Source organism: Salvelinus fontinalis, chromosome 35, assembly GCF_029448725.1.
Source record: "Salvelinus fontinalis isolate EN_2023a chromosome 35, ASM2944872v1, whole genome shotgun sequence".
Lineage (NCBI taxonomy): Eukaryota > Metazoa > Chordata > Actinopteri > Salmoniformes > Salmonidae > Salvelinus > Salvelinus fontinalis.
The window spans coordinates 785,505-805,231 of record NC_074699.1 but is presented as its reverse complement, the minus strand read 5'-3'; the positions used below and the strand labels follow the sequence as shown (position 1 = coordinate 805,231).

The 19,727-nt window shown below is 40.3% G+C and overlaps 1 protein-coding gene across 4 annotated transcripts in view; it reads left to right on the top strand.

Annotated features, from left to right (window-relative positions):
- Positions 1 to 19,727, top strand: part of LOC129834162 (non-muscle caldesmon-like) — an 88,595-nt gene that overhangs the window by 24,022 nt on the left and 44,846 nt on the right. For all 4 annotated transcript variants that reach the window (XM_055898901.1, XM_055898900.1, XM_055898903.1 and 1 more), the window contains exons 2-3: positions 7,621 to 7,782; positions 18,984 to 19,587. In XM_055898901.1, coding sequence (XP_055754876.1) covers positions 7,621 to 7,782; positions 18,984 to 19,587 — 766 coding nt within the window. The remainder of the gene's footprint in view (positions 1 to 7,620; positions 7,783 to 18,983; positions 19,588 to 19,727) is intronic.

Sequence of the window (19,727 nt, the reverse complement as noted above, 5' to 3'; positions counted from 1 at the left end):
GAGCTGGTTAGTTAGTAGGGTTATCTGTCAGGTGAGTTGGTTAGTTAGTAGGGTCACAGTAGAGTTATCTGTCAGGTGAGCTGGTCAGTTAGTAGAGTTATCTATCAGGTGAGTTGGTTAGTTAGTAGGGTCACAGTAGAGTTATCTGTCAGGTGAGCTGGTTAGTTAGTAGAGTTATCTGTCAGGTGAGTTGGTTAGTTAGTAGGGTTACAGTAGAGTTATCTGTCAGGTGAGCTGGTTAGTTAGTAGGGTTACAGTAGAGTTATCTGTCATGTGAGCTGGTTAGTTAGTAGGGTTACAGTAGAGATATCTGTCAGGTGAGCTGGTTAGTTAGTAGGGTTACAGTAGAGTTATCTGTCAGGTGAGCTGGTTAGTTAGTAGGGTTACAGTAGAGATATCTGTCAGGTGAGCTGGTTAGTTAGTAGGGTTACAGTAGAGTTATCTGTCAGGTGAGCTGGTTAGGTAGTAGGGTTACAGTAGAGTTATCTGTCATGTGAGCTGGTTAGTTAGTAGGGTTACAGTAGAGTTATCTGTCATGTGAGCTGGTTAGTTAGTAGGGTTACAGTAGAGTTATCTGTCAGGTGAGCTGGTTAGTTAGTAGGGTTACAGTAGAGTTATCTGTCAGGTGAGCTGGTTAGTTAGTAGGGTTACAGTAGAGTTATCTGTCAGGTGAGCTGGTTAGTTAGTAGGGTTACAGTAGAGTTATCTGTCAGGTGAGCTGGTTAGTTAGTAGGGTTACAGTAGAGTTATCTGTCAGGTGAGTTGGTTAGTTAGTAGGGTCACAGTAGAGATATCTGTCAGGTGAGCTGGTTAGTTAGTAGGGTTACAGTAGAGTTATCTGTCAGGTGAGTTGGTTAGTTAGTAGGGTTACAGTAGAGTTATCTGTCAGGTGAGCTGGTTAGTTAGTAGGGTTACAGTAGAGTTATCTGTCATGTGAACTGGTTAGTTAGTAGGGTTACAGTAGAGTTATCTGTCAGGTGAGCTGGTTAGTTAGTAGGGTTACAGTAGAGTTATCTGTCAGGTGAGCTGGTTAGTTAGTAGAGTTATCTGTCAGGTGAGCTGGTTAGTTAGTAGGGTTACAGTAGAGTTATCTGTCAGGTGAGCTGGTTAGTTAGTAGAGTTATCTGTCAGGTGAGCTGGTTAGTTAGTAGAGTTATCTGTCAGGTGAGCTGGTTAGTTAGTAGAGTTATCTGTCAGGTGAGCTGGTTAGTTAGTAGAGTTATCTGTCAGGTGAGCTGGTTAGTTAGTAGAGATATCTGTCAGGTGAGCTGGTTAGTTAGTAGGGTTACAGTAGAGTTATCTGTCAGGTGAGTTGGTTAGTTAGTAGGGTTACAGTAGAGTTGTCTGTCAGGTGAGTTGGTTAGTTAGTAGGGTTACAGTAGAGTTATCTGTCAGGTGAGCTGGTTAGTTAGTAGGATTACAGTAGAGTTATCTGTCAGGTGAGCTGGTTAGTTAGTAGGGTTACAGTAGAGTTATCTGTCAGGTGAGTTGGTTAGTTAGTAGGGTTACAGTAGAGTTATCTGTCAGGTGAGTTGGTTAGTTAGTAGGGTTACAGTAGAGTTATCTGTCAGGTGAGCTGGTTAGTTAGTAGAGTTATCTGTCAGGTGAGCTGGTTAGTTAGTAGGGTTACAGTAGAGTTGTCTGTCAGGTGAGTTGGTTAGTTAGTAGGGTTACAGTAGAGTTATCTGTCAGGTGAGCTGGTTAGTTAGTAGAGTTATCTGTCAGGTGAGCTGGTTAGTTAGTAGAGTTATCTGTCAGGTGAGCTGGTTAGTTAGTAGGGTTACAGTAGAGTTGTCTGTCAGGTGAGTTGGTTAGTTAGTAGGGTTACAGTAGAGTTATCTGTCAGGTGAGCTGGTCAGTTAGTAGAGTTATCTGTCAGGTGAGTTGGTTAGTTAGTAGGGTCACAGTAGAGTTATCTGTCAGGTGAGCTGGTTAGTTAGTAGAGTTATCTGTCAGGTGAGTTGGTTAGTTAGTAGGGTTACAGTAGAGTTATCTGTCAGGTGAGCTGGTTAGTTAGTAGGGTTACAGTAGAGTTATCTGTCATGTGAGCTGGTTAGTTAGTAGGGTTACAGTAGAGATATCTGTCAGGTGAGCTGGTTAGTTAGTAGGGTTACAGTAGAGTTATCTGTCAGGTGAGCTGGTTAGTTAGTAGGGTTACAGTAGAGATATCTGTCAGGTGAGCTGGTTAGTTAGTAGGGTTACAGTAGAGTTATCTGTCAGGTGAGCTGGTTAGGTAGTAGGGTTACAGTAGAGTTATCTGTCATGTGAGCTGGTTAGTTAGTAGGGTTACAGTAGAGTTATCTGTCATGTGAGCTGGTTAGTTAGTAGGGTTACAGTAGAGTTATCTGTCAGGTGAGCTGGTTAGTTAGTAGGGTTACAGTAGAGTTATCTGTCAGGTGAGCTGGTTAGTTAGTAGGGTTACAGTAGAGTTATCTGTCAGGTGAGCTGGTTAGTTAGTAGGGTTACAGTAGAGTTATCTGTCAGGTGAGCTGGTTAGTTAGTAGGGTTACAGTAGAGTTATCTGTCAGGTGAGTTGGTTAGTTAGTAGGGTCACAGTAGAGATATCTGTCAGGTGAGCTGGTTAGTTAGTAGGGTTACAGTAGAGTTATCTGTCAGGTGAGTTGGTTAGTTAGTAGGGTTACAGTAGAGTTATCTGTCAGGTGAGCTGGTTAGTTAGTAGGGTTACAGTAGAGTTATCTGTCATGTGAACTGGTTAGTTAGTAGGGTTACAGTAGAGTTATCTGTCAGGTGAGCTGGTTAGTTAGTAGGGTTACAGTAGAGTTATCTGTCAGGTGAGCTGGTTAGTTAGTAGAGTTATCTGTCAGGTGAGCTGGTTAGTTAGTAGGGTTACAGTAGAGTTATCTGTCAGGTGAGCTGGTTAGTTAGTAGAGTTATCTGTCAGGTGAGCTGGTTAGTTAGTAGAGTTATCTGTCAGGTGAGCTGGTTAGTTAGTAGAGTTATCTGTCAGGTGAGCTGGTTAGTTAGTAGAGTTATCTGTCAGGTGAGCTGGTTAGTTAGTAGAGATATCTGTCAGGTGAGCTGGTTAGTTAGTAGGGTTACAGTAGAGTTATCTGTCAGGTGAGTTGGTTAGTTAGTAGGGTTACAGTAGAGTTGTCTGTCAGGTGAGTTGGTTAGTTAGTAGGGTTACAGTAGAGTTATCTGTCAGGTGAGCTGGTTAGTTAGTAGGATTACAGTAGAGTTATCTGTCAGGTGAGCTGGTTAGTTAGTAGGGTTACAGTAGAGTTATCTGTCAGGTGAGTTGGTTAGTTAGTAGGGTTACAGTAGAGTTATCTGTCAGGTGAGTTGGTTAGTTAGTAGGGTTACAGTAGAGTTATCTGTCAGGTGAGCTGGTTAGTTAGTAGAGTTATCTGTCAGGTGAGCTGGTTAGTTAGTAGGGTTACAGTAGAGTTGTCTGTCAGGTGAGTTGGTTAGTTAGTAGGGTTACAGTAGAGTTATCTGTCAGGTGAGCTGGTTAGTTAGTAGAGTTATCTGTCAGGTGAGCTGGTTAGTTAGTAGAGTTATCTGTCAGGTGAGCTGGTTAGTTAGTAGGGTTACAGTAGAGTTGTCTGTCAGGTGAGTTGGTTAGTTAGTAGGGTTACAGTAGAGTTATCTGTCAGGTGAGCTGGTTAGTTAGTAGGGTTACAGTAGAGTTATCTGTCAGGTGAGCTGGTTAGTTAGTAGAGTTATCTGTCAGGTGAGCTGGTTAGTTAGTAGGGTTACAGTAGAGTTGTCTGTCAGGTGAGTTGGTTAGTTAGTAGGGTTACAGTAGAGTTATCTGTCAGGTGAGCTGGTTAGTTAGTAGAGTTATCTGTCAGGTGAGCTGGTTAGTTAGTAGGGTTACAGTAGAGTTGTCTGTCAGGTGAGTTGGTTAGTTAGTAGGGTTACAGTAGAGTTATCTGTCAGGTGAGCTGGTTAGTTAGTAGAGTTATCTGTCAGGTGAGTTGGTTAGTTAGTAGGGTTACAGTAGAGTTGTCTGTCAGGTGAGTTGGTTAGTTAGTAGGGTTACAGTAGAGTTATCTGTCAGGTGAGCTGGTTAGTTAGTAGAGTTATCTGTCAGGTGAGCTGGTTAGTTAGTAGGGTTACAGTAGAGTTGTCTGTCAGGTGAGTTGGTTAGTTAGTAGGGTTACAGTAGAGTTATCTGTCAGGTGAGCTGGTTAGTTAGTAGGGTTACAGTAGAGTTATCTGTCAGGTGAGCTGGTTAGTTAGTAGGGTTACAGTAGAGTTATCTGTCAGGTGAGCTGGTTAGTTAGTAGGATTACAGTAGAGTTATCTGTCATGTGAGCTCGTTAAAATGTAATTATATTTTATGAGAAAACAAAAGAGAGAGAACATTGAGTGATTGAACTCATTGGTTTTAATCCCATTTTGCCAAGTGGCTCTGTTTTTAGAGGATTATGGGTAATTCTACATGTTTACACTTGATGATTATTTTACACAGTGTTGTGTGCATGTTTGTAGAAAGAAAAGTAGACTTCCATATCAGTATTAAGCAGCTTGCCGCCATGAGGTGTAATGGATCACGATAAACTGATATTAAAACCGTCAGGCAAAATGACGTTCAATGATTGGACGAACTGTTCCCACATTTCCAACTGTCGATGGTGGAGGCAAATTAAGAAAAATACTTTTTGCAAAACCTCCAGTTACTGTTGTCGAAATGTGTTAAAATGGCAAATTAATAGATACATCAATTAATAGATACATCAATTCTTCAGAAAAAGTGATCTAATTCTTCACTAGACAGGATGTGGAACGCCGTCATAGTGTTTAGGAGCTATAGAGGGAGGAAACTACACCAAAGGAGAAGGCGTCTAATTCTGCACTAGACAGGATGTGAAACGCCATCACAGTGTTTAGGAGCTATAGAGGGAGGAAACTACACCAAAGGAGAAAGCGTCTAATTCTGCACTAGACAGAACTCGAAACACCAACTTAGTGTTTTCAACCTTTTCTGGTAGTGCTCCCACACCCTGGCAGAGTGTTGCACAACACTTGGTTAACTGGTTCACCAACACACCATGTCATGTTTCAGAACATATTGATTAAGTGGTGTTACAACACACCATGTCATGTTAAGGTTTCTTTTCCTTCGTGTTGGTGGCAGCTCAGTTGTCACTAGTTTTGGTGTTACAAAGCACTTCATTTTAACAGTGTGATTCTCTAGTCCGTCTTCTTCATGTATGTGAACTGTGGTGGATAGATATTGGTGTATCCTCATTATATTATTGAGACGTTTCTGGACACCTTCCTGCTCCCAATACACTCTTTATCAGTGCTATTCCAAGATGGCCGCCGCAGAGACCCATGTGTTTAGTGCAGATGTAAACACAGAGACAGTTTGGCGTTTCTCTTGTTGGATGGCCAGCACTAATCCCTGAACAGACACGGACTTCCCACATCTGGTTGTCATGGTAAAGAAAAGCTCTTTGGTGGTAGATCTGTCTCTGTTTCCTGGTCTGACTGACTGCTACTTTGTGGCCACTACGTTTAAGTGTGATACATGACATGAGCTCTGTCCTCCTATTTATCTCCTGTTTAGTGTTTCCTGTGTAATATTAGATGAACATGTTTCACTGAGCTCATTTGTGACATCACATCTCCATAGAGAGCACTGCGGCGATGAACCGAAAGGTCGCTGGATCGAATCCCCGAGCTGACAAGGGTAAAAATCTGTCGTTCTGCCCCTGAACAAGACAGTTGACCCACTGTTCCCCGGGGCGCCGAAGACGTGGACGTCGATTAAGGCAGCCCCCCCCCACCACACCTCTCTGATTCAGAGGGGTTGGGTTAAATGAGGAAGACACATTTCAGTTGAATGCGTTCAGTTGTACAACGAACTAGGTATCCTCACTTTCCCTAATAGACCTGTAGGAGGAAGATACAACTGACTAGGTATCCCCACTTTCCCTAATAGACCTGTAGGAGGAAGATACAACTGACTAGGTATCCTCCCTTTCCCTAATAGACGTGTAGGAGGAAGATACAACTGACTAGGTATCCCCACTTTCCCTAATAGACCTGTAGGAGGAAGATACAACTGACTAGGTATCCTCCCTTTCCCTAATAGAAATGTAGGAGGAAGATACAACTGACTAGGTATCCTCCCTTTCCCTAATAGAAATGTAGGAGGAAGATACAACTGACTAGGTATCCTCGCTTTCCCTAATAGACCTGTAGGAGGAAGATAAAACTGACTAGGTATCCCCACTTTCCCTAATAGAAATGTAGGAGGAAGATACAACTGACTAGGTATCCCCACTTTCCCTAATAGAAATGTAGGAGGAAGATACAACTGACTAGGTATCCTCCCTTTCCCTAATAGAAATGTAGGAGGAAGATACAACTGACTAGGTATCCTCGCTTTCCCTAATAGACCTGTAGGAGGAAGATACAACTGACTAGGTATCCTCCCTTTCCCTATTAGACCTGTAGGAGGAAGATACAACTGACTAGGTATCCTCCCTTTCCCTATTAGACCTGTAGGAGGAAGATACAACTGACTAGGTATCCCCCCTTTCCCTAATAGAAATGTAGGAGGAAGATACAACTGACTAGGTATCCTCCCTTTCCCTAATAGAAATGTAGGAGGAAGATACAACTGACTAGGTATCCTCGCTTTCCCTAATAGACCTGTAGGAGCAAGATACAACTGACTAGGTATCCTCCCTTTCCCTATTAGACCTGTAGGAGGAAGATACAACTGACTAGGTATCCTCGCTTTCCCTATTAGACCTGTAGGAGGAAGATACAACTGACTAGGTATCCCCCCTTTCCCTAATAGACCTGTAGGAGGAAGATACAACTGACTAGGTATCCTCGCTTTCCCTATTAGACCTGTAGGAGGAAGATACAACTTCAACAGAGATTGTTTCCCCTGACTACACAATATGTGTACCAGACGCGCTCCAACGGAAAGAAACCTTGCCTGAGACCTGTTAGTTGTCAGAGTGAATTATTAGCCTTCAGCTCAGTTGACTAACACAGTTTTGTGTCATGCAGATGACCTGGGTTCGATAACTGTTAACTTTCCATTTAGTTACGTGTTTCTCATGTGTGTCTTTCTACCTCACCAGTATCTGGGTCGTGAATGTGTTTGAGGGCTTCATGTGTGTTTCATATCTCCTCTGGTTTTCACTTTGTTCCTCTCACTTTTATCTCACCAGTAGGAGGGAATGTGTTTGTAGACTTCCTGTGTGTTTCTCACTGTCCATATGCAAACAAAATATAATAAAATATAATAAAATATAATATAATATAATAAAATATAATATAATAAAATATAATATAATTTAATAAAATATAATAAAATATAATATAATATAATATCATAAAATATAATATAATAAAATATAATATAATAAAATGTAATAAAATATAATGTAATAAAATATAATATAATCAAATATAAAATAATATAATATAATATAATATAATAAAATATAATATAATATAATAAAATATCATTTAATATAATATAATAAAATATTATATAATTTAATAAAATATAATAAAATATTACATAATAAAAAATAATATAATTCAATAAAATATTATATAATATAATAAAATATAATAGGTCTGATTATTTTTATATTCTCTTTCACTGTCTCTGTGTTCCAGGGTGACGGCCCAGCGCAGTATTGAGGATGCTGAGGAGATAGAGCGGGAACAGCGACGGAGGGCCAGGGAGAGACAGGGAGACCAGGTCCCCCACACCCACATTGGCCCAGCCAGCACCACCAGCCCCACACCGGACAATGGGCTCCTGGAGCTATATCCATTGTAAGTCACAAAGCTGAATGGAGGCTAACAGCCAACACTTTCCTGCTGTAGAATCCTACAATAGAACATACTGCTCTGGTTATCATAGACTGCACTAGGGTGTAAGATGAGACATCCCACACCAGTCTTGTTGTCATCTGTAGAAGCTGATTAGCTCAAGTCATGTCTGTAACGCATGACGTGAACTGCTTACTGTAGTGGCGCAGCGGTTTAAGGCACTGCATCTCAGCGCTAGAGGAGTCACTACAGACCCTGGTTCAGCGGTCTAAGGCACTGCCTCTCAGTGCTAGAGGAGTCACTACAGATACCCTGGTTCAGCGGTCTAGAGTCACTACAGACTCCCTGGTTCAGCGTTCTAAGGCACTGCATCTCAGCGCTAGAGGAGTTACTACAGACTCCCTGGTTCAGCGGTCTAAGACACTGCATCTCAGCGCTAGAGGAGTCACTACAGACCCTGGTTCAGCGGTTTAAGGCACTGCATCTCAGTTCTAGAGGAGTCACTACAGACACCCTGGTTCAGCGGTCTAAGGCACTGCATCTCAGTGCTAGAGGAGTCACTACAGACCCTGGTTCAGCGGTCTAAGGCACTGCATCTCAGCGCTAGAGGAGTCACTACAGACCCTGGTTCAACGGGCTAAGGCACTGCATCTCAGCGCTAGAGGAGTCACTACAGACACCCTGGTTCAGCGGTCTAAGGCACTGCATCTCAGCGCTAGAGGAGTCACTACAGACACTTTGGTTCAGCGGTCTAAGGCACTGCATCTCAGTGCTAGAGGAGTCACTACAGACCCTGGTTCAACGGTCTAAGGCACTGCATCTCAGCGCTAGAGGAGTCACTACAGACACCCTGGTTCAGCGGTCTAAGACACTGCATCACTGCACCTGTCTGTGTCCCAAATGGCTCATAGTGAACAGGTTTGACCAGAGCCCTTAGGGAATAGGGTTCTATTTGGGAGGCTTCAGTCTGCTGTGCTATTGGTTTTAAATGCCCTGTCAGTGTTCATGTGTACTACTCTAGATATGAAGGGAGAGACACTGCTCTACCCAGGGGAAGGCATTGAGCTGATCAGGAAAGGAGTTAACATTGCTTATCTACTGTTATGCCTTAGATAGTGAGTCAGTGTGTGTGTGTGTGTGTGTGTGTGTGTGTGTGTGTGTGTGTGTGTGTGTGTGTGTGTGTGTGTGTGTGTGTGTGTGTGTGTGTGTGTGTGTGTGTGTGTGTGTGTGTGTGTGTGTGTGTGTGTGTGTGTGTGTGTGTGTGTGTGTGTGTGTGTGTGTGTGTGTGTGTGAGCCATGTTCCTCCACAACAGGTCTATTGTATTGAATCAATGGTTTCCTCTTAAAGATGTGTGGTAGTTTAGGCTATTACTTCTTGTTCCCTTGGTTACTCAAATACATTGGTGACTCAAACCTATTGGTTACTCAAATACATTGGTGACTCAAACCTATTGGTTACTCAAATACATTGGTGACTCAAACCTATTTTGGTTATTCAAATACATTGGTGACTCAAACCTATTGGTGACTCAACCCTATTGGTTAGTCAAACCTATTGATGACTCAACCCTATTGGTTAGTCAAACCTATTGGTTAGTCAAACTTATTGGTGACTCAAACCTATTGGTGACTCAAACCTATTGGTGAATCAAACCTATTGGTGACTCAAACCTATTGGTTAGTCAAACCTATTGGTTACTCAAATACATTGGTGACTCAAACCTATTGGTGACTCAAACCTATTGGTAACTCAAACCTATTGGTGACTCAAACATTTTTTGACGATGGACTAATTATGAGTAGTTGTAAGGATGCTACATTTCTAGTTAAGAAAAATCTAGTTACAGAAACATCTGCAGGTGTGTGGTAGTGGTTGGAAAATGTTACACAGGAAATAAATGGTCCTTTATCCAGAAGAAAAACACTTATATATTTATATTTACCAGAGATCTAATTACGCTACACTCTTAGAAAAAAATAGTTCCAAAGGATTCTTCGGCAGTCCCCATAAGAGAACCCTTTTTAGTTCCATGTAGAACCCTTTTAAGTTCCAGGTAGAACCCTTTTTATTTCCAGGTAGAACCCTTTTTAGTTCCAGGTATAACCCTTTTTAGATCCAGGTAGAACCCTTTTTAGTTCCAGGGAGAACCCTTTTTAGTTCCATTTAGAACCCTTTATAGTTCCAGGGAGAACCCTTTTAGTTCCAGGGAGAATCCTTTATAGTTCCAGGTAGAACCCTTTTTAGTTCCAGGTAGAACCCTTTTTAGTTCCAGGTATAACCCTTTTTAGATCCAGGTAGAACCCTTTTTAGTTCCAGGTAGAATAACTCTGTTATTATACTACCTATTAATGTGTTTATGTTATTATGCTACTTGTTAATGTTATTATACTACTTGTTAATGTTATTATGCTACTTGTTAATGTTATTATACTACTTGTTAATGTTATTATGCTACTTGTTAATGTTATTATACTACTTGTTAATGTTATTATGCTACTTGTTAATGTTATTATACTACTTGTTAATGTTATTATGCTACTTGTTAATGTTATTATGTTATTATTCTACTTGTTAATGTTATTATGTTATTATACTACTTGTTAATGTTATTATGTTATTATACTACTTGTTAATGTTATTATGTTATTATACTACTTGTTAATGTTATTACGCTACTTGTTAATGTTATTATGTTGTTATACTACTTGTTAATGTTATTATGTTATTATACTACTTGTTTATGTTATTATGTTATTATTCTACTTGTTAATGTTATTATGTTATTATACTACTTGTTAATGTTATTACGCTACTTGTTTATGTTATTATGTTATTATTCTACTTGTTAATGTTATTATGTTATTATACTACTTGTTAATGTTATTATACTACTTGTTAATGTTATTATGTTATTATTCTACTTGTTAATGTTATTATGTTATTATACTACTTGTTAATGTTATTATGTTATTATACTAATTGTTAATGTTATTACGCTACTTGTTAATGTTATTATGTTGTTATACTACTTGTTAATGTTATTATGTTATTATACTACTTGTTAATGTTATTGCGCTACTTGTTAATGTTATTATGTTAATATACTACTTGTTAATGTTATTGTGTTATTATACTACTTGTTAATGTTATTATGTTATTATACTACTTGTTAATGTTATTATGTTATTATACTACTTGTTAATGTTATTATGTTATTATACTACTTGTTAATGTTATTATACTACTTGTTAATGTTATTATGTTATTATACTACTTGTTTATGTTAATATACTACTTGTTAATGTTATTATGTTATTATTCTACTTGTTAATGTTATTATGTTATTATACTACGTGTTTATGTTATTATACTACTTGTTAATGTTATTATGTTATTATACTACTTGTTTATGTTATTATACTACTTGTTAATGTTATTATACTACTTGTTTATATTATTATGTTATTATACTACTTGTTAATGTTATTATGTTATTATACTACTTGTTTATGTTATTATACTACTTGTTAATGTTATTATACTACTTGTTAATGTTATTATGTTATTATTCTACTTGTTAATGTTATTATGTTATTATACTAGTTGTTAATATTATTGTGTTATTATACTACTTGTTAATATTATTGTGTTATTATTCTACTTGTTAATGGTATTATGTTCTTATACTACTTGTTAATGTTATTATGTTATTATACTACTTGTTAATGTTATTATTCTACTTGTTAATGTTATTATGTTATTTTACTAGTTGTTAATATTATTGTGTTATTATACTACTTGTTAATATTATTGTGTTATTATTCTACTTGTTAATGGTATTATGTTCTTATACTACTTGTTAATGTTATTATGTTATTATACTACTTGTTAATGTTATTATGTTATTATACTACTTGTTAATGTTATTATGTTATTATACTACTTGTTAATGTTATTATGTTATTATACTACTTGTTAATGTTATTATGTTATTATACTACTTGTTAATGTTGTTATGTTATTATACTACTTGTTAATGTTATTATGTTATTATACTACTTGTTAATGTTATTATGCTACTTGTTAATGTTATTATGTTATTATACTACTTGTTAATGTTATTATGCTATTATACTACTTGTTAATGTTATTATGCTACTTGTTAATGTTATTATGTTATTATACTACTTGTTAATGTTATTATGTTATTATACTACTTGTTAATGTTGTTATACTTCTTGTTATTGTTGTTATGTTATTATTCTACTTGTTAATGTTATTATGTTATTATTCTACTTGTTAATGTTATTATGTTATTATACTACTTGTTAATGTTATTATGTTATTATACTACTTGTTAATATTATTACGCTATTATGCTACTTGTTAATGTTATTATACTACTTGTTAATGTTGTTATGTTATTAATCTACTTGTTAATGTTATTATGTTATTATACTACTTGTTAATGTTATTACGTTATTATTCTACTTGTTAATGTTATTATGTTATTAATCTACTTGTTAATGTTATTATGTTATTATACTACTTGTTAATGTTATTACGTTATTATACTACTTGTTCATGTTATTATACTACTTGTTAATGTTATTATGTTATTATGCTACTTGTTAATGTTATTATGTTATTATACTACTTGTTAATGTTATTATGCTACTTGTTAATGTTATTATGTTATTATACTACTTGTTAATGTTATTATGTTATTATACTACTTGTTAATGTTGTTATACTACTTGTTAATGTTATTATGCTACTTGTTAATGTTATTATGTTGTTATACTACTTGTTAATGTTATTATGTTATTATACTACTTGTTAATGTTATTATACTACTTGTTAATGTTGTTATACTACTTGTTAATGTTATTATGTTATTATTCTACTTGTTAATGTTATTATGTTATTATACTACTTGTTAATGTTGTTATACTACTTGTTAATGTTATTATGATATTATTCTACTTGTTAATGTTATAATGTTATTATACTACTTGTTAATGTTATTATGTTATTATTCTACTTGTTAATGTTTTAATGCAACTTCTATGCAGCACATTAATAAATCAACCTAAACTGTATTTATTTTTGCTATGTTGCAACAATGAGAAACGAGAAATGACAGAAGGCCGGGGCTACAGGAAGAGAGGAAGAGAGCATGGCTGCATCCCAAGGGGCACCCTATCCCCTGTGTTGTGCACTACTACATAGGGCTCTGGTGAAAAGTAGTGCACTACTACGTCGTGCTCTGGTCTATAGTAGTACCACTATTCAGGGAATAGGGTGCTATTTGGGACACAGCCCAAAGCTCACTCAGAGGAAACAGGATGCAGCAGTGGCGTTTGTTCCGTTGGCAGCGAGGTCGGTCGTTCAGTTTGTGTATGTTTCCATGGCCACCGTATGTGTGTGTCCCGTTACCATGACGCCGAGCCAAAGGCCCTGGGGTCTGGCTAACACCTGTCATCTGCTGGGCTAAACTTAAGCAAACAGGAAAACGCTCATCCAGAAGTGGTGCTCCTAGTGGCCGGGGACTTTAATGCAGGGAAACTTAAATCAGTTTTACCTAATTTCTATCAGCATGTTAAATGTGCAACCAGAGGGAAAATAATTCTAGACCACCTTTACTCCACACACACAGACGTGTACAAAGATCTCCCTCACCCTCCATTTGGCAAATCTGACCACAACTCTATTCTCCTGATTCCTGCTCACAAGCAAAAAAATTAAGCAGGAAGCACCAATGACTCGGTCTATAAAAAAAAGGTCAGATGAAGCAGATGCTAAACGACAGGACTGTTTGCTAGCACAGACTGGAACATGTACCGGGATTCTTACGATGGCATTGAGGAGTACACCACATCAGTCACTGGCTTTATCAATAAGTGCATCAAGGACGTCGTCCCCACAGTGACTGTACGTACATACCCCAACCAGAAGCCATGGATTACAGGCAACATCCGCACTGAGCTAAAGGAGCTCCGCTTTCAAGGAGCGGGACTCTAACCCAGAAGCTTATAAGAAATCCAGCTATGCTCTCCGACGAACCATCAAACAGGAAAAGCGTCAATACAGGACTATCGCTTCCTGCCATCCAGGACCTCTGTACCAGGCAGTGGAAGAGGAAGGCCCTAAAAATTGTCAAAGACTCCAGCCACCCTAGTCTTAGACTGTTCACTCTGCTACCGCACGGCAAGCAGTACCGGAGTGCCAAGTTTAGGTCCAAGAGGCTTCTAAACAGCTTCTACCCCCAAGCCATAAGACTCCTGAACAGCTAATCAAATGGCTACCCAGACTATTTGCATTACCCCCCCCCCCCCCGAAACTCTGCTGCTACGCTCTGTTATTATCTATGCATAGCCACTTTAATAACTCTACCTACATGTACATAATTACCTCAATTACCTCGACATTGGTGTCCCCCGCACATTGACTTATTGACTCTGTACAGGTACCCCCCTGTATATAGCCTCCACATTGACTCTGTACCGGTACCCCCTGTATATAGCCTCCACATTGACTCTGTACCGGTACCCCCTGTATATAGCCTCCACATTGACTCTGTACTGGTACCCCCTGTATATAGCCTCCACATTGACTCTGTACCGTAATACCCTGTATATAGCCTCCACATTGACTCTGTACCGGTACCCCCTGTATATAGCCTCCACATTGACTCTGTACCGGTACCCCCTGTATATAGCCTCCACATTGACTCTGTACCGGTACCCCCTGTATATAGCCTCCACATTGACTCTGTACCGGTACCCCCTATATACAGCCTCCACATTGGCTCTGTACAGGTACCCTCTGTATATAGCCTCCACATTGACTCTGTACCGTAACTCCCTGTATATAGCCTCCACATTGACTCTGTACCGGTACCCCCTGTATATAGCCTCCACATTGACTCTGTACTGGTGCCCCCTGTATATAGCCTCCACATTGACTCTGTACCGGTACCCCCTGTATATAGCCTCCACATTGACTCTGTACCTGTACCCCCTGTATATAGCCTCCACATTGACTCTGTACCTGTACCCCCTGTATATAGCCTCAACATTGACTCTGTACCGGTACCCCCTGTATATAGCCTCCACATTGACTCTGTACCGGTACCCCCTGTATGTAGCCTCCACATTGACTCTGTACCGGTACCCCCTGTATACAGCCTCCACATTGACTCTGTACCGGTACCCCCTGTATATAGCCTCCACATTGACTCTGTACCGGTACCCCCTGTATATAGCCTCCACATTGACTCTGTACCGGTACCCCCTGTATATAGCCTCCACATTGACTCTGTACCGGTACCCCCTGTATATAGCCTCCACATTGACTCTGTACCGGTACCCCCTGTATATACCCTCCACATTGACTCTGTACCGGTACCCCCTGTATATAGCCTCCACATTGACTCTGTACCGGTACCCCCTGTATATAGCCTCCACATTGACTCTGTACCGGTACTCCCTGTATATAGCCTCCACATTGACTCTGTACCAGTGTCCCCTGTTTATAGCCTCCACATTGACTCTGTACTGTAATACCCTGTATATAGCCTCCACATTGACTCTGTACTGGTACCCCCTGTATATAGCCTCCACATTGACTCTGTACCGGTACCCCCTGTATATAGCCTCCACATTGACTCTGTACCGGTACCCCCTGTATATAGCCTCCACATTGACTCTGTACCGGTACCCCCTGTATATAGCCTCCACATTGACTCTGTACCGGTACTCCCTGTATATAGCCTCCACATTGACTCTGTACCAGTGTCCCCTGTTTATAGCCTCCACATTGACTCTGTACTGTAATACCCTGTATATAGCCTCCACATTGACTCTGTACCGGTACCCCCTGTATATAGCCTCCACATTGACTCTGTACCGGTACTCCCTGTATATAGCCTCCACATTGACTCTGTACCAGTGTCCCCTGTTTATAGCCTCCACATTGACTCTGTACTGTAATACCCTGTTTATAGCCTCCACATTGACTCTGTACTGTAATACCCTGTATATAGCCTCCACATTGACTCTGTACCGGTACCCCCTGTATATAGCCTCCACATTGACTCTGTACCGGTACTCCCTGTATATAGCCTCCACATTGACTCTGTACCAGTGTCCCCTGTTTATAGCCTCCACATTGACTCTGTACTGTAATACCCTGTTTATAGCCTCCACATTGACTCTGTACTGTAATACCCTGTATATAGCCTCCACATTGACTCTGTACCGGTACTCCCTGTATATAGCCTCCACATTGACTCTGTACCGGTACCCCCTGTATATAGCCTCCACATTGACTCTGTACCGTTACCCCCCTGTATACAGCCCCGCTATTGTTATTTACTGCTGCTCTTTAATTATTTGTTATTCTTATCTCTTACTTTTCTAGGGTTTTTCTTAAAACTGCATTGTTGGTTAAGGGCTTGTAAGTAAGCATTTCATTGTAAGGTGAAATTACACCTGTTGTATTTGGCGAATGTGACAATACAATTTGATTTGATGATTTGATTTGAAATCCTTGGTATTACCCCCGTCTGTTATACACGCACGCACGCACGCACGCACGCACACACACACACACACACACACACACACACACACACACACACACACACATGGCTGCTGTAGGCTGACTGCAGTTGTTTGGCTGTAAAGACTCACTTCCTGTGACCGCTGCATGTCCCCTGACCTCTCTACAGTACCTGAGCCCCCTCTGTCTTCTCCCCTGCCAAGCTGCTGTTAGCACCCCATTGTTTCAACAATGTGCTGACCGCTAACAATATACAGAAGCCACCTGATTGTTTTCACAGTGGTTAGCAGCTAGCACGTTTAGCCACCTGGTTGTTCTCACAGTGGTTAGCAGCTAGCACGTTTAGCCACCTGGTGTTTTGGTGCCCTTGGGGTGAGGCAGACAATCAACTCTTGGCTTCCAGATGGATGTCCTACGTAACAGACTATGATGAAAATATATTATTTCTAAAAACATTTGTGTAAGATGTACATTACCGTTCAAAAGTTTGGGGTCACTTAGAACATTTTCTGTCCATTAAAATAACATCAAATTGATCAGAAATACAGTGTAGACATTGTTAGTGTTGTAAATGACTATTGTTGCTGGAAAACGGCAGATTTTTTAATGGAATATCTACATAGGCATACAGAGGCCCGTTATCAGCAACCATCACTCCTGTGTTGCAATGACACGTTGTGTTAGCTAAACCAAGTTTATCATTTTAAAAGGTGAATTGATCATTACAAAACCCTTTTGCAATGATGTTAGCACAGCTGAAAACTGTTGTTCTGATTAAAGAAGCAATAAAACGGGCCTACTTTAAAGACTAGTTGAGAATCTGGATTATCAGCATTTGTGGGTTTCGATTACAGGCTCAAAATGGCCAGAAACAAATAACTTTATTCTGAAACTCGTCTGGCCTTTCAGGCAGAGTTGCAAAGAAAAAGCCATATCTCAGACTGGCCAATAAAAAGAAAAGATTAAGATGGGCAAAAGAACACAGACACTGGACAGAGGAACTCTGCCTAGAAGGCCAGCATCCCGGAGTCGCCTCTTCACTGTACAATGCAGCTTCCTGTACTGCTTACAGCTCTGCCTCCAGTTACTGCTAGAGGAATGAGCATTGTGTTCAACAATGACTGGTTACAGCTATACCTCCAGTTACTGCTAGAGAAATGAGCACTGTGTTCAACAATGACTGGTTACAGCTATACCTCCAGTTAGAGGGATGAGCACTGTGTTCAACAATGACTGGTTACAGCTCTACCTCTAGTTACTGCTAGAGGGATGAGCACTGTGTTCAACAATGACTGGTTACAGCTCTACTACTAGTTACTGATAGAGGGATGAGCACTGTGTTCAACAATGACTGGTTACAGCTATACCTCCAGTTACTGCTAGAGGGATGAGCACTGTGTTCAACAATGACTGGTTACAGCTCTACTACTAGTTACTGCTAGAGGGATGAGCACTGTGTTCAACAATGACTGGTTACAGCTCTCCCTCTAGTTACTGCTAGAGGAATGAGCACTGTGTTCAACAATGACTGGTTACAGCTCTACCTCTAGTTACTGCTAGAGGAATGAGCACTGTGTTCAACAATGACTGGTTACAGCTATACCTCCAGTTACTGCTAGAGGGATGAGCACTGTGTTCAACAATGACTGGTTACAGCTCTACTACTAGTTACTGCTAGAGGGATGAGCACTGTGTTCAACAATGACTGGTTACAGCTCTCCCTCTAGTTAGTGCTAGAGGAATGAGCACTGTGTTCAACAATGACTGGTTACAGCTCTACTACTAGTTAGTGCTAGAGGAATGAGCACTGTGTTCAACAATGACTGGTTACAGCTCTACTACTAGTTACTGCTAGAGGAATGAGCACTGTGTTCAACAATGACTGGTTACAGCTCTACTACTAGTTACTGCTAGAGGAATGAGCACTGTGTTCAACAATGCCCGCTAAAGTGGGTTAAAATGACAAATCATCAAATGCATAAAACGATATTAAACATTAAGACACGACCACTGAAAATTACTAATTTAAATCACTTACTACTTAAACTTGACAAAAATGAATAAAGAGCGTTCATCATTTAATAGATGGAACCTGCATTTTTTTATGTTCACTACAACAAACATTCATGTTCAAGTTAATTCACTAATTTTAATTCAGAATACATCATGTCATTTAATGGAAAATAGAGAATAAAACATAAAACAGTTAAGTATTTACAACTTCTAAAGATAACCATATGGGTGCTGATGTCTCTTTACGTTGTGAATACTGCTATACTTTGAGTTGGGTTTACTGCAACGGTTCTAGGCAACGGGAGTTAGCAGAACTAATTACTTTTTACACTGTGTTAAATAAACAGTTAGGAATTTAGCTCAATTAGCCTGTTTTGAAATTCAGTTGACAAAGCATTAGGTTGAAGTGTTGAAGGCTGTAAGTATTGCTTGTCTTTTTCGAGGGTCGGCCATCTTTGGCCTGGCTAACACTGTCCTTACTGTTGAAGGAAATGTTGAATACAGAACTATATTTCTATGGACAGTTGTGCAAGACAGATATCTGTTGAACAGCTATAAACAGTTAGAAATGACTGGATCACCTTTAGGTTTGACTTGGTATTAACAATTGTACCTGTCTCTTCAGGTGTGAGAGTGAGCTGAAGGCCAGCGGCTGCCAGTTGGCTCTGGAGGAGGACGAGGGCTTCAGTGACTGGACCCAGAGGTTGGAGAAACGCAGACAGCGCCACCTGGAGGAACAGGAGTCCTGGGAGGACCATCAGCCCCAGCAGCATCAGCCCCAGCAGCAGTATCATCCCCAGCAGCAGCAGCAGCAGCTCCAGCAGCATCAACCCCAGCAGCAGCATCAACCCCAGCAGCAGCAGCTCCAGCAGCATCAGCCCCAGCAGCATCAACCCCAGCAGCAGCAGCAGCAGCATCAGCCCCAGCTGCATCAGCCCCAGCAGCATCAACCCCAGCAGCATCAACCCCAGCAGCATCAACCCCAGCAGCCCCAGCAGCATCAGCCCCAGCTGCATCAGCCCCAGCAGCATCAACCCCAGCAGCATCAACCCCAGCAGCAGCAGCAGCAGCCCCAGCTGCTCAGGCTAAACGGAGCCTCCCCAATCAGGCCCTGCTTGAAGACACGTCCTGGACCTGGGCCCGAGGAGAGGGAGGAGAAGGAGGTAGAGTGGGAACGAAGAGCCAGCAACAAGACACAAGACGCTTCAAGAAGAGGAACAGATGACAAGGTAGAGTTACGATTGTGTATATGCCGTGCTGTATCCAATCATCACTCAAGTCTCAGTGTCGTCTTTATTCACGGCAGGGCAAAGAGGGGAAAGCTGTTGTTTGGGCTGTGATGCCAAACTTTTACCGTCAACTATAAAGT